This window comes from Copadichromis virginalis, linkage group LG8 (genome assembly GCF_057382275.1).
Source record: "Copadichromis virginalis isolate Kocher_CV1m ecotype Utaka linkage group LG8, C_Virginalis_male_GT1.1, whole genome shotgun sequence".
Classification (NCBI taxonomy): domain Eukaryota; kingdom Metazoa; phylum Chordata; class Actinopteri; order Cichliformes; family Cichlidae; genus Copadichromis; species Copadichromis virginalis.
In genome coordinates this window covers 21059122-21073126 of record NC_140625.1, presented here as the reverse complement: position 1 = coordinate 21073126, position 14005 = coordinate 21059122, and the positions used below count along the sequence as shown (strand labels likewise).

Sequence of the window (14005 nt, the reverse complement as noted above, 5' to 3'; positions counted from 1 at the left end):
CTTATTGTCTGCCAGCTCCCGCTTCAACATCCTTTATCCAGTATATCCACTATCCCTCTTTGCCTCCAAACTCTTAAACCGGAGCTGTCTCTCCTCATCACCCCCAGTGAACATCTTTAACATCTTCAGCTCTGCCTCCTTTCTCCAAACCATTCTCCATAGCTCATCATTCTACTATCTTGTAAAGCTTTCCTTTCACTCTTGCTGCTGTCCTTCTGCTGCAAATTACCTTTAATACTCATCTCCACCCAGTCCACCTTGTCTGCATTCTCTTGCACACACTTCATTGCTTTGGAGGGTTGATGCTAAGTATATAAACCTCTCTTCCATACTGTCACTAGAGATCACAATGTCACTGGTACCTACGTCTAATAAGGCAATGACATTGTGGTTTAGCAAAACAGTTGAACTCTGATCTCTTTAATCGGTGATCTCCTCACTCCATCTATCTTATTCAAAGTATCCACAGTCACAGGCCGGCTGAAACCTATCCCAGCTGTCATTGGACAAAAAGCAGGGTTCACCTCGGACAGGTCACCAATCCATTGCAGGGCTAACACTTACAGGGACAGACAGCTACTCACGCTCACATTCACAACTACAGCCAATTTAAAATCAATTAACCTCACCTCATGAATGTCTTTGCACAATAGTAGGATGCCAGAGTACCCAGACTGAGCGCACAGAGAAAGAGAATATGCAAACCCCACACGGAAACCAGAGACGGGATTCAAACCAAAAGACTTCTTAGTGTGAGGGAGTAGTGCTGCCAATACAGTGTCTGAGTCCTTTACCCGTGCAATAAAAAAAAAAAAAAATTTTTTATTAAAAAATAAATAAAAAGGTGCTCCACAGCTTCTTGTATTGCTTCATGTATTAAGTCATGTTGTGTATTGTGTATACATGACTTTTAAAGTTGAAAACTGGTTCTTCCTCTGATGCTCACTGTTAAATTGAAAACAACCATCAAAATGTGTTGTCATACCAACATTTACACAAAAACTAAACAGTTCAAAGTGTTATTCACTATTTCAATATATATTATCCCACTTTGGAAGAGAACAATGAGAGCAAATATTTAAAAGTTTGCTGCTTTTACATCTTAGAAGCAGTTGTTTTCACAGTGTGCTATTGTTATCTTGGTTATCTAAGCAATTTTCACTATGAACAGCAGAGGGCTCTGTGTAGCGTAGTCAAGCTGCTCTACTGAAGGTAAATATGGGTGTTTATCATGGTGCTTCCCGCATCAGTGCCCTCAGGTAAACTATTTTAGATGTTGATCCGTTTTCCTGTTTGCAACAAAGCACGTGAATGCATCAAAGTCTGCACTTAACGATTTGGGGTTTTTTCCCCCTGTTTGTTTGTTATCTGACCCAATTTGCACACTTAGAGGAGCGTTACACAACTCATTAAAATTCACTGCAATCCGCGAGTGTTCAGTGTCAGTAAGTTTGCAAGTTGGCACAGGTGTTTCACCCGCCCTTCCTCTATGGGGCCACAGGGATCAGAAGTCAGGATCACGCCCTCTGATTGGTCGCTCTCAGTCAGATGCTGCGGGACGTGCGTGGTGTGAATGTTTTGGGAATTTGTACTGGAGTAACCTCGGTCATGTCAGGATAGTGTGACAGTAATATCGTGCAATTTAAACCACCCCACATCACACCACAGAAGCGTGCTGAGTCATGACGTGCTGAGCCTTCACTGGTAACTTAGGTTCAGATTTTAGTAGAGCTGCAATGGGCTGACTCGAATGGATGCAGTCATGCAGGACGATGACATGGATTCATAGTTAATAAAATTATGATGCCTCCAGACGCCACTCAACTGGGATTTCGAAGTTACACTACTTTAGTCCTCTCCCAGTCCCATTTAAAAATATATTCTTTGCATACTGTTAAGAAGAAAAAACACATAATCCCTATCTGCAAACACAAACTAGTTCAAACCCTGTCTACCAACAATTATAATTCTGTCATTGTGCTTTTCAGAGGAAAAATATGCTTTTATTTTACTCTGTTTTTCTTAACTATTGTTATGTTACAGAGACACATTAATAGAAAATATAATCAGACAGTATTAAGTATATGGCACAACAATGTTCAGTATTTCCAGTGTCTGTGACAATGCATTGTCTCTCTTTTTATATGTAAGAGGTGAATGCACTTGCATTTTCATTATATCATCTGAATTAAATAGCTATTTGTTATTTTAAACACACACACATATAAATATATATATATAGTGTTTGTTAGTTTGTCGCTGTGACCATTCTTTTGATTTAGCTTTTAGTTTTTGTTCCTAGTCTGTTAGTTTTCAGTCAGTCCCGTCTAATTCCTTGTGTTTTGTTTTGCTTCCCTTTAGTTTGAAGCTACTGTCTGTATTTGTATTTATTCCTGTCTTATTTTGGTAGTTACTCGTCTCTAGTGACTTGTGTTTAGTTTGGCTTCTACTGCCTCATTTGTCTTCAATTACTATCACCCGCATCCACTTCTGCTAATTACCCTCATGTGTATGAAAATATAAGCGTTGTCTTCCCATCAGTGTTTGCCTTTGTGTCTGCTAACCTCCCTTGTGTGTTTCTGGTTGTGTGCACTTGTGTGTCATTGGATTTCACCACTTTATTTATGAACTTTGCTTTAGACTTTTTGTACAATAGCCAGAATAAACAGATTGCTTTTTATTCACCCAGTCTGCCTCCTGTCTGTCCACGCTGTGATGATAAGAAAAAATTACGGGCAAAATTGGAAATGCAGGTCTTTTACTCGTGTCCCTTTGGCCGGTCCATCTGAGGATCGAAATGAGCAGGGGCTGGTTTGCAATTCATGCTTCTAAATCAGGAATGGAAGATGGTGGAAAAAACAAAATAATCAAATAAAGACTGTAAAACTTCAACATTTTATTAGACTTTTTCCATAATGTCATGTGGCATTAATACACAAACAACATAATGACACTTAAGAGGTTCCAACCCTTCACTTACAGAGCAAATAAAGAACAAAGACAAAAAAAAAAATGCATAAAATTGCATGATTAGATTTTGCAATCACTCTTTTGAGACACATACTCCTTAACCTCGTACAGTCTGACATGTTAAACTGGTCTCTTGTGACCACACTGGTCCTACATTCCTCTCTGGACTGTGGAAATCGGGCAGAGGTTATATTTGACTTGATCACTTATGCCAGCAGCACACTGGATGAGTTCTTTGCCACAGAAGCCCAAAGGCAACCAGGAACATGCCATTCCCCAAACCATTCCAGCTGGCTTCTTCACAGACACTCGCACTTGGTTAGGGTTATGGAGTATGATATCACTGGAGACAATTTAACACTGCGATGTCAAAAACCTTCATTTCGACATATTTTAAACTCAAAATGAAGTTGATGTACAGATGTGGTCAGAAGGGTCAATACACTCATAATGGGCATGAATGTCCTTGTATTTGAGCTTTTAAATGTTTATTTGAACAGTTAATTTTCTAAGGTGTAGTGGTTGTATAGCATATGTCTTTATTGACTTAAAAAACAATAATTGGGTGAACAAGTTTGAATTTCCTTTGGATTTTCTCTAATCCACAGGGTCAAAAGTATACATACACCCCACTAGGATCTGGCTAAATGTCTGCAAACTGCACCGTGACCAGACACTTTTGGTAGCCCTCTACCAGTTTCTTATATAATCCTAGCTGCATATTTGACTAAATGTCTTGGCAGAATTGGTAGTGGTCTTTTAAATTCGTTGGTTTTCTTCAACAGATCTGGCTTTTAAGTGTAGACCACAAGGTCGGAGCTTTGGGAAGGCCATTCCAGAAGATTAAAGTTAGCATGCTTGCCAAAATCAGTTTTGATTTGTGTTTGGTCTCAAGTTTCAACTATCTAGCTGTTAATTTGAGGTGACGTTGATAAATTTTAAGTTAATCCTGCTTGTCATTATTCTCTCCACTTTGTGCGATGTACCTTTACAGCAAAACAGCCCAGAGCGTGATGCTACCACCACCATGCTTGATAGCTGGTACACTGGTCTTAGGTGTGAAAGCCTCACGTTTACTCATCCAAACATATCTCGTCGCTATGGCTAAATAGCTTAATTTTTGTCTTGTCTGACCATAAAACCTTTCTCCATAAGGCATTTTGCTTGTTCATGTGGGCATCTGAAAATTTCAGTTGAGTTTGAACCTCTCAATTTTGAAAGAGAGACTTCCTTTTTGGTCAGCACCCTTGCAGTTCATGGCCATATAAAACTGGCTTTACTGTGGACAGTCGCACTGATGTTAAAGCAGTTTCCATCTCACAGCAGGCTTGAGCCTTGGTGGTTCCTAGATTGTCCCTGAACATCCTACCCAATTTTCTTTCATCTGAGCGCAAGAGTTTAGACCAGGGGTACACTCCAGGCCCTCAAGGCCTGGAGTGTACTGCAGGTTTTAGATCTCACCCTGGGTCAGCACACATGAATCACATGATTAGTTCATTACCAGCCTCTGGAGAACTTCAGGACACATTGAGGAGGTCATTTAAATCAGCTGTGTTGGATCAAGGACACATCTAAAACATGCAGGACACTGACCCTTGAGGCACCCACCCCTGGTATACACCTTGGCAGTGGTGACACATGTGAATAACTTGTATTTACATATAGTTGTTTGAAGACACCTTTCCAACTTGTGTAAATGTTCAGTTCTATTTCTTAGATCCTGACAGTCTTGGGCTTTCATTGTTCTGATTGTTAGTCGATCCAATGAGTGCTGTCAAACAAATAATTTTTAAGAGAAACTACTAATGAGAAAGCAATAAACCCTGGCCTTGTCAAGTTAAGCAACACTGAAGCACCTTTAGCAGCACTTATTAAGATTTAAATGAGTGTATGTACATATTTGTATGTATATTTTTTAACACTATGTGGATTAAAGAAAATCCAAAATAAATTCAAATTTGTCCACCCAATTCTTAATTTATAAAGTCACTAAAATATATGCTGTACAATAATTCCACCCTGGAAAATGAAATCATTCGAAAGAGATTATTAAAAGCCCCAAATTATAATGACATTCATATCTGTGATCAGTGGATGTAAAACTCTGACCACAACTGTAGACACAGACAAGGCATTTAAATGTGTAATCCTTCATTTCCAAGAGTTAATGGACAGATTTAAGATTTGAACATAAATTATAAGATAGATTTATACATTTGGGGCGTAGCTAATACATTTCCCCCTCTCATAAATCAATTTTATTTTATTGACTATTAAATGAAGATCAGAAAGCCCAGTGGCTTCTGGTAATCTTACAAATCCCAAAATATAAATTTTACCATGACGTGAAAGAGAGGAGATCACCAATTACTCACTTTCGAGGTTAAATCTATATCGCTGAGACTAAATCTCTTCAATGAGTGCTTAAGGTGTTACTTATTATTTCTCTGTTACTTTAGTGAAGGATTTCAAGATAGAAGACAGCAGTAACAACAACGAGAAGCATTTTAACTCCATAAGACGTCCTTATGGAGTTAAAATCTTGAAAACCAATTCAAAATATCCAGGAAATGTTTAGAAATCACAGGCGTATTTAGCTTCGTTCCTGACACCAACTACAAAACCATTCTGAAAGCGAGAACTAAGTATGTGTAAACCAAAATGTCTCATGGAACTACTCTAAATGTTTGGCATGCACAGCGCAAATTTATTTAGAATCATAAAACCCAAAGACACAGAGAGTGAAAACAGAAATAAATGAGCAACAACTGTTAATGGAATTACAAGTGTATTGAAAATATTGTGAATTTATTTCAGATTTTTAATACAGTAGACATTATCAGACTGAAAACAGCTCGACCCCTCTCTCTCCTCATTAGGAAAACACTGCTTTTGGTGCTCTGGCCAGCCGGCGTTGTTGTAATAGTATATAATGCCATCTGTTTTGGTAAGTGCTCTAATGATGTCCTCACGACAGCACCTTTGTTTTAAGTTTTTATGCCGAGATGCTGTGATGAGTTGAGAGAAGCTGGCACCATCCATCTATCAGGGCCCAAGTTAAAGCTAAAGTGCGAGACCTTTGGATAGTAATTAATTTACATTCACGGAGCTGGGTAAGCCTAATGGATAAATCTGTTTAGTCAAATTAAAGGATTAAATATCAAATATAGCATTAGCTCAGGAAGCCCAAACAAGATGATCCACTGATATACATCTAACTTACAAATACATGGATCTTAAAGCCAGTTTTCAGTTGCCGTCTCTACAACAAGCAACCTACTTCCACCCAGCTCCTTTTTCATACTTTTGCAATTGATGGGTGCTCCATTTTATACTGGGAGTCTTACTGCTGGTCTGCCTGCTTTCGGCTTTCACCACCCATGGCATAGCTACAATGACAAAGCAATGGTGGAAAACCCTATGAAAGCCAATGCGTTCATGGGCAGGATCACAATCTCAAAAAAAGGAAGAAGTGATCAACGGCTAGGGCAACACAGATCGCCACAACTGCTCTCACGGCCATAAAAGGGAAGCAAAAGTTTCGCACTGCAGCTTTAAACCTCACGATGTAACATTCTCGCCAGCTTTTCATTTTGTACCGGACTCTTTTACGCTTAAATCCTATCCTCCGTTTGCATGTACATTTCCTCAGTGTTGCCATGCTACGTTTGCCTAAAATTAAACATGATTTTAGGAGAAAAACAATGTTCCACTCAGTGTAAACACGGAACTCAGAAGTCAAATTTGTTTTGCGGTACTCGAGCATTTTTGACTCAACTGACAGGAAGCGAAGGAATGGATGCAAGTCATAAGGCATTAGGTTGATCCTGACTCTTAAGAACAAATGAACAATTGCTCCAGTTTTCAGATTTTTTTTAAAGATATATTTTTACAAGGCTGTCAGCCAAATATTGGAATGCAGAAATATTTTTATCAGGTTCGAACAATATTTTCTTTTGCTTTTTTTTTTGAAAGTCGATAAGAAAGAAAAAACAATTAAACACATAAATAATCTACGCATTCCACACATCAGAATCAAAGATTAACATGAACACTGATGCACCTAAAATTCTGAAATAACGACCTTTGTAGCACATCAAAGGGAAACCAGACCCTGTTCGGAAATCAACGCGGCGCCAACGGTTCTGATGATCCAAAGCGATGCAGCTCCACAGCACGTTACAAAAATAGACGCAGTTCTGCCTTCACAGTCACCGACACAACACCTCACTACAACACCTACTACAGTATATCGCCATGCATGGGTGACATGTTGTTTTGTAACGCCAGAACTGCCACATGACTGGCTGCTACACCTATCAGGGAGCTCTATGCTGCAGATGTTTAAGGACAAAATAGTCACACAAGTTGGATAAAATCAGTTAAGCAAAAAGCCGCTCATGCCACAATGTTAAAAAAAAAACAACTCCAACAATCATGTTATGCAAAGAGGCGACTTAGTGTGCTCTAGTGGACCACAGAGATGGTTGTAAAAATGTTGTCATTTGACACGCTCTTGGCACTAATGATATATTCATCCAGCACCCAAAAACTCAGTGAAATTTTTTATCTTTCTAAGGTAAAGTTACAATTCTCATTAACTGCTTACGCTAAGCGGCAGTTTCATTCTAATGTTAAACAAATTCCCTATATTATCGCGAGAAAACTCCGTCCAATTATCGCACAGCTAATCTTTTTCAAAGTGCTTGAACTTTTCTCAATAGATATCCAGTGTAGATTTCTGCTAAAAGCAACCACAGTGTTGCACCCTGCAGGTTGTGTAAAGCTTTGGCCTACTGGTTGTCAGAATGCTCAGGCTAATAAGAAGGTCTGGGTTCCCTCAGTATTCTCTCATATTTCATTAAAGCAAGCATTTTATTTATTTATTTATTTTTGCAAAAAGCAAAACAAACATGACCTCTCACCTCTTCATTTCAAATCTAAACTGCTCAGAAATTAAATCTATTTATGAGAACAGTTGAAAACTTGTTGTAAACTACAATAAAGGCAACACTCTTGAAGCAGTAATGTACCTTAACAGTTAAAATGTTACTCCATATTTAAGTGCTCCACTCCTTGTCAGTTTTGAAGAATAATTAATTCATACTTACATAAAAATGATCGGCTACATAACTGATCTTGCATGAAGAATGCACACCAAAAGTGGCAAAACAGCGGAAAATGGAGGTGACTTTTAAAATGCATCTAATTCAAATCTGAAACATCTTTTTTCTTTTCATCTTGAATAATTTGTTTAGTTACAGCTACAAAAACCACAAAAACAAGCAAAAATGTGGTCAAGGCCCTTATAAAGCTGACTTTAATCCTCAGAGAATGAGAAATGTATAGCTGTCAAAGGACTGTGGAATTTCTTCATATCGGTCGTTTTGCCTTGAAGCTGACCACAGTTTAGCGATCTTAGCCACTGCGGTCTCCGGTGCGCTGTATCCGGGCCAGGACTAGCTCACGGGACACCTTCTTGCAGTCTTTGGCCAGGCCCAAGAAACACATGAAGTCGATGAAACAAGTGGTAAGGTTCAACTTGCAGCCAAACTCGCTGGTTGCATAGTCATATGGGAACGTGTGGTGATAGTTGTGAAATCCCTCACCTGCAAAGCACAGGAAACAGGAATGAACGATTAAAAAAACATGTAAAACTGGATTTCAGTCAAAAGCCGTCTTTGCAACGCGTTCCATGTTTTCAGTTTTCAGTCTTTAAAAGAAAAAGAAGATTCTTCAACTGTTTCACTGCTGGGATCTGTGTTTACAGGTAGCCTGTGGTGTTGTCACAGGTTTTGGGTGGTTCGATACCACTGGCTGTGATGTCATTACTGCTGCTCCCACCTGTCTGCTTTTCCCACCTGTAAAGTCACCTGAGCCGCGCTTCCCTCCTTTCCATTCTCTAATCATTCCCTGCAGTATTTATAATCCCACCTCACCCACTTTTCAGATCGTCTCTGAGCTTTGTCGGTGTTTGCCTGCTTATGAGGTGTACTACAAACCAAAATAAAAGGGAAAAAAAAAGGCTGTCAAACCAGAATTCTAATGTTTATAAGTTCGGTTTCATTCTTCTCCTGATGATATTCCCTAGATGCAAACCTGCTTCAGCCAAACCATGGTAATACCACACAACTAGAGAGTAAAGACGCAGTAGCACATAGGTCCTTTTTTAACTAATACTGCAGCCAGCAATTCTGAGCTTTGAAAACGTATTGATCTATTGAACAACCCGACCAATATATCAACCGCCGATCTATCAGCCAATATTTGCTATTTGGCTGATAAGGAAAAAGAAGGGACAAGGGGAAACACCCTTCAATCATGAGTGGTGATCTTACATAGTTTGTCCACCTGAAACTCAATTTCCCTGTTGGCTACAAACATAACCAGCTGATTAGAGCAGAGCTCAGTGTATAAACAAGAAATTTACAATTACATTTATTTCCGTTGTCATATTATCTTAGTAAATAACTAGACTAGGCCTATACTATACTAAAACTATACCTAAAAGCACATCTTCATCATCATGTTATCTCAAGCTGAAAGTTGGAAAGCTCTCATGTGCTGCTGCCAACGGTACACACTGAGAGACAGCGAAATAAATGTTTCAGCCAGCAGTGCTCTATTTTTATTCCTCCATGACCTTTTTGGCTCGAGTTTAGTAGGTAGTCCTTGATTAGCTAACGTTCCTTTTATAGCTGTATGCACAAAGCCTGATGAAGAAAGACTGGGTTACCCAAAAATGTTGATAACAGCGTTTTTTTATACCCTTTATCTTTATCTTATCCTATTTTAGTGTGTGTTCAGCCAGCTAATGCAACTAAAGCTTGGCCATGTGGACCTTGCCTAAAGGTTGTAGAACGTTTACAACCTTGTGAAACATTTTTCCCCCTGAAGAAAAACTTTTTTTGCAACCACGTAGCTTTGTAGTGATTTTGTGTCTTCCAGGCTTTGACGGTTAGGAGTTTATATGGTTTTATGCACATAAATTCTACATTTAAATTCTGATAAATTCTTTATGAAAAACTGATCAAGAGATTGGCATTGGCCTTGTTCACCAATATAAAATGATAGTCAGTGTCGGACAGCTAACTGCTGCATTAATTCAGTTTTGCACTGACTAATTGTTTGAACCTGGTGTGACGAGCTGACAGCTTTTAAAACTGTTCAGTTATTTAAAGGAAAAGCAATACTACAAAAAAATATTGGAATCGACTAAAATGCTTTAAATGTTAATATCATCCGAGAATTGCACAGCAGTTGCATCCCTAAAATAAACAATTCAGAAGCAACTGCAGGAACAATGACAGACTGTGGTGGTATATTGGTGACATCGTGTGATGTTCCCTAACAAAAGATGACTTTCTTCCCTGCATAATCATTACCAAAGATACAGCTGCTAAATTGTGCCTCTTCTAAAACTAGACTTAACTTGCTATGGGGTGAATAGCTGGGTGCCATCTTAGAATATCCAGCTCTTTTGATATATCTATCGGGTGCTCTTTGTCACTGCACTGCTGACTCCTACTGGTTGAACAAGGTGCATGCATAGTGAGGGGAGGAGGTGGACAAAGTGGTAATCAGGTAAAAATCGTTAATAAAATAGGTTCAAATCAAGTATGTACTTTTTGTTTTTAAACATTTTATCCACCATTTAGCACATCTGGTAAATAAAATGTTTACATGGGCCTGTAAAAGTCGTTCCTTTTGTTTTAGTTCAATTCAGTCCAATTCAAGTTCGTTTATATAGCGCGAAATCACAGCAACAGCCGCCTCACGGCACTTTATACTGCAAGGTAACGACCCTGCAGTATTAAGGAGGCATTCCCAACAATCGGAAGATCCCCTATGAGCAAGCTGTCGGCGACGGTGGGAAGGAAAAACTCGCTTTTAACAGGAAACCTCCAGAAGAACCAGGGAGAAACAGGGAGCCACGTGCCACGACCGTTTGCGAGGTGAGGGGACAGAGAAAAGAAAAAAGAGAAAGCATAGGAAGACAGGGCAAAAACAGAAACTATAGGGGAGAGAGAGATGATAATCACTTGTTAGCAAATTTGTTTAAGCATAATTGGATGATTTGACTTTTACTGCACTGAACGCTTGACGCAACTGTGCAGTCAAATAAAAGCAAAACGAGGGCATGTATCATGTACAATGTAATTACATTTGCTCTGAAGGTGACGCTATACCGAAGTAACAAACTTACATTAAAAATCTGGCTTTTCTTCTTCAATTTTACTTAAAAAATACTTAAAAATATCCCTATACAAGCATTCGCTGTCCTGTGCTGTACATTCTGGTGTGTAATTTCTGCCATGAGCATGTGTTGGGGTGTTGTTCATACCTATAGCACTGAAAGTGACAAACTTGTTCTCTCTGGGGTTGATGTTCTTGTCATAGGGCCTGTTTCCCCACATGTGGGCAGCGCTGTTGACCAGCCAGGTAGCGTTCAGCACCAAGGTGTACCTAAGCAGAGTTGGGACGAAGTAGGCCACCCACAGAGACTCCCCCCACAGGTACCAAGGCACGATTGTTGGGATAATAAAGCACATGACCAGCACGGAGAGCTTGTAATACCTGTTGAGGAGATAGCGAGAGTAGGTATCAGCAAAAAACAAATTATTTAAATACAAAAACTCTGTTTGCCAGATAAGAAAATGCTCACTTTTTTTCCCTTTATTTCCACTTGACCTATTTTCCATTTAGGCCTGCTCTCCGTGAATCTTACGTTAGTAATTGTCATCTTGTTAAACCAGAATGACTAACACAGCTTGCCATTATGAAAACATCTCCACAGCAGTACTCTAACATTTACTTATATTTATAGAAACTGCAACACTACTGTCTTGCTATTTGCACCCATTGCACTTTGTTTTTTTTAGCAACTAGATGCAGTGTGAAGTCTGAACCTTAATCATGCCACTTACTTCCTCTGAAACATGACAACTTTGTCTGTTAGCAGGTCGGTGAGCTCCAGCTTGCGTCCTTTCTCGATCACATCAGGGTGTTTGCGTACCAACAGCCAGCCGATATGAGAAAAGAAAAAGCCACGGACGGCATTGTGAGGGTCGGCGTCTGTTTCCGAGTATTTGTGGTGAACCCTGTGGTCTCGAGCCCATTCAAAGATATCATTCTGTGGTTTGGAATTAAGATCAAGATTATGCACACTGTTGACACAGCACGGTACTTATAGTGAAACAAAAGCTGCTATTATCTTGGCTCCAGGTCATAAGTGTGTGTTTGTATACTAAAAAGATGTGTCAGCAGAACAGTCATTTTTGCTTGCCTGAAATGCCATGGAGTTAGCTACACTGAGGAAAATCCTTAAAGGTAATGTAGCCTTGTAGGATCTGTGACTCCACAGGCGATGCGCTCCTGCAGTGACTCCTAACGCACTTATCAAAAAACAAAGTACAGCTGTGGAAAGAAACACATGGGCAAATTAGTTTGACCTACTTTTGTGCTCATGTCAACAGCACTTTGTTGCAGATGCTGCACACTGCAGTGTTTGTGCATTATTTTCTGCACAATTGCACTGTTATTGTTAGGGCTGGGAAGAACATCCAGCAACAAGTGACAGATCACGAGACAGATGCGTTTCTGTTTTTTCCCCCCAAATAGCATAAATTGTTAAAGCAGTAGAGTATTTGTTTACCACAATCTTTATCAATTTGATCCAAAAGGCTCTTTGGGATTTGATTAGATTTTGTGCACAATTTCCCTCAGGTCACCTGGTTAGCACTGGCCTGTCTGTTTCCCAAGGAGATTACAGTGTAAAGCTGTGTCCTTTACAGTGTAAAAGAAGCCAAATCTAATAATAAAAACATTTCATGGTTGAGTTCATGAAAGACTAAAAGCTAAAAGAGTTGTGACACAGCAGTGAAGAAACTGTATAAATAAAGTGCAGTTTATGCTAATTATCCAGCTATTCTTCATTTGTCTACTTGACCTTTATTTTTAAAAAACTGACATTAAGGAGGCCAGTTTATTTTCCTGACAGCCCATCTTAAAGGTACGTGCTGTGACATGTAATCTCTGATGACTTTATTCCTGATCTATAATCCTCCATCTCCATGAAGGATGCTGGGAGGATCACAGATATATGAAGCCGCCTATTTGCATTCACCACCGGCGAGAAAAGCAGGGCGTGCTGCTGACATAACAGCTGTTGATTTGATAAAATATGATTTCTACTAAATAAGTAAACAAAACCAACATGCAAAAAAGGAGAAAAGGGGGTGTAACAGGCAATTTTCTTTTCGCACTTACACCAAAGCAAGGTCAAACGAGATGCTGAAGGTACGACGAACACGCCGTACAAGGCTCCTATGTGCAACAGAGTCATCAGTATGACATTTTTCCATACGATGATCCGGGGAGGTTTTGGGCCCTCTTTCTCTTTGTACGTGTGATCAAACGCGTCTTCTCTGGCGCTCTCTGGAAGAACATCCCCGTTGCTGGACTTGCGCTGCTGCTGCTTGTTCTCTAACGCCTCCGCCTCCGTCATTGTGGCAGCGGTGCTGTGATGCTGTGAGCGGCAAACAGAGGAGAGAAGTCAGTCGCCTCGGCGCTTTTTGTGTGTAATGGAGGCTGTTTTGTCAATATGTTAATTAATTTTGTGCTGACTAGCCCCGGCAGGCTAGCTGCTTGCTGGCTGGCGCTGTCGGAGGATGAAGAGGAAGACGGTAGCGACGATGCTGACTTATAAAGCGGTAACGCGACGCTCCAACGCGCCAAAAAAAAAACCCTGATGAAACACCTGTGGGAGGGAAAATTTTTACTCAATAACTCACCGAAGATAGGCAGAAGGGCAGAAACGAGATAAACGGAGGACAGTCTGCTTGACCCAAAATTACAGTAACCCAGAAAAGGGAGAGTGATAGCTCCGCAATGAGAACTAGAACTCGTGGTGTGGCCGACCAATGAGCGCTCGCCTGTCGCCTCTTGCTCGGGCTCTGATTGGCTGTTTGTTTATCTGCTGTTCACCTTTTATTCATTCTCCGGTTTGCCAGATGTATATTTGCCACCTCTGGAG

At 40.0% G+C, this 14005-nt stretch overlaps 1 protein-coding gene across 1 annotated transcript; it reads right to left on the bottom strand.

The window, feature by feature from the left end:
- Positions 1 to 2876: 2876 nt before the first annotated feature.
- Positions 2877 to 13896, bottom strand: scd (stearoyl-CoA desaturase (delta-9-desaturase)). The gene is made up of 6 exons (XM_085466482.1): positions 13764 to 13896; positions 13240 to 13498; positions 12257 to 12387; positions 11898 to 12103; positions 11315 to 11547; positions 2877 to 8579 (listed from the first exon to the last, which is right to left on the bottom strand). Exons 2-6 carry the CDS (start codon positions 13475 to 13477, stop codon positions 8389 to 8391), a joined length of 999 nt encoding a protein of 332 aa, XP_085322608.1. The 5' UTR covers positions 13478 to 13498; positions 13764 to 13896; the 3' UTR covers positions 2877 to 8388.
- Between the last annotated feature and the right edge of the window lie 109 nt (positions 13897 to 14005).

What these genes read in the sequence shown, in the direction of transcription:
- scd (XM_085466482.1), bottom strand. Translation starts at nt 13,477, where the DNA reads ATGACGGAGGCGGAGGCGTTAGAGAACAAGCAGCAGCAGCGCAAGTCC. An exon ending in CTAACTCCATGGCATTTCAG is followed by an intron (nt 12,104 to 12,256) that starts GCAAGCAAAAAT and finishes TCCAAACCACAG; the next exon opens with AATGATATCTTTGAATGGGC. An exon ending in TGTCACTTTCAGTGCTATAG is followed by an intron (nt 8,580 to 11,314) that starts GTATGAACAACA and finishes TGTGCTTTGCAG; the next exon opens with GTGAGGGATTTCACAACTAT.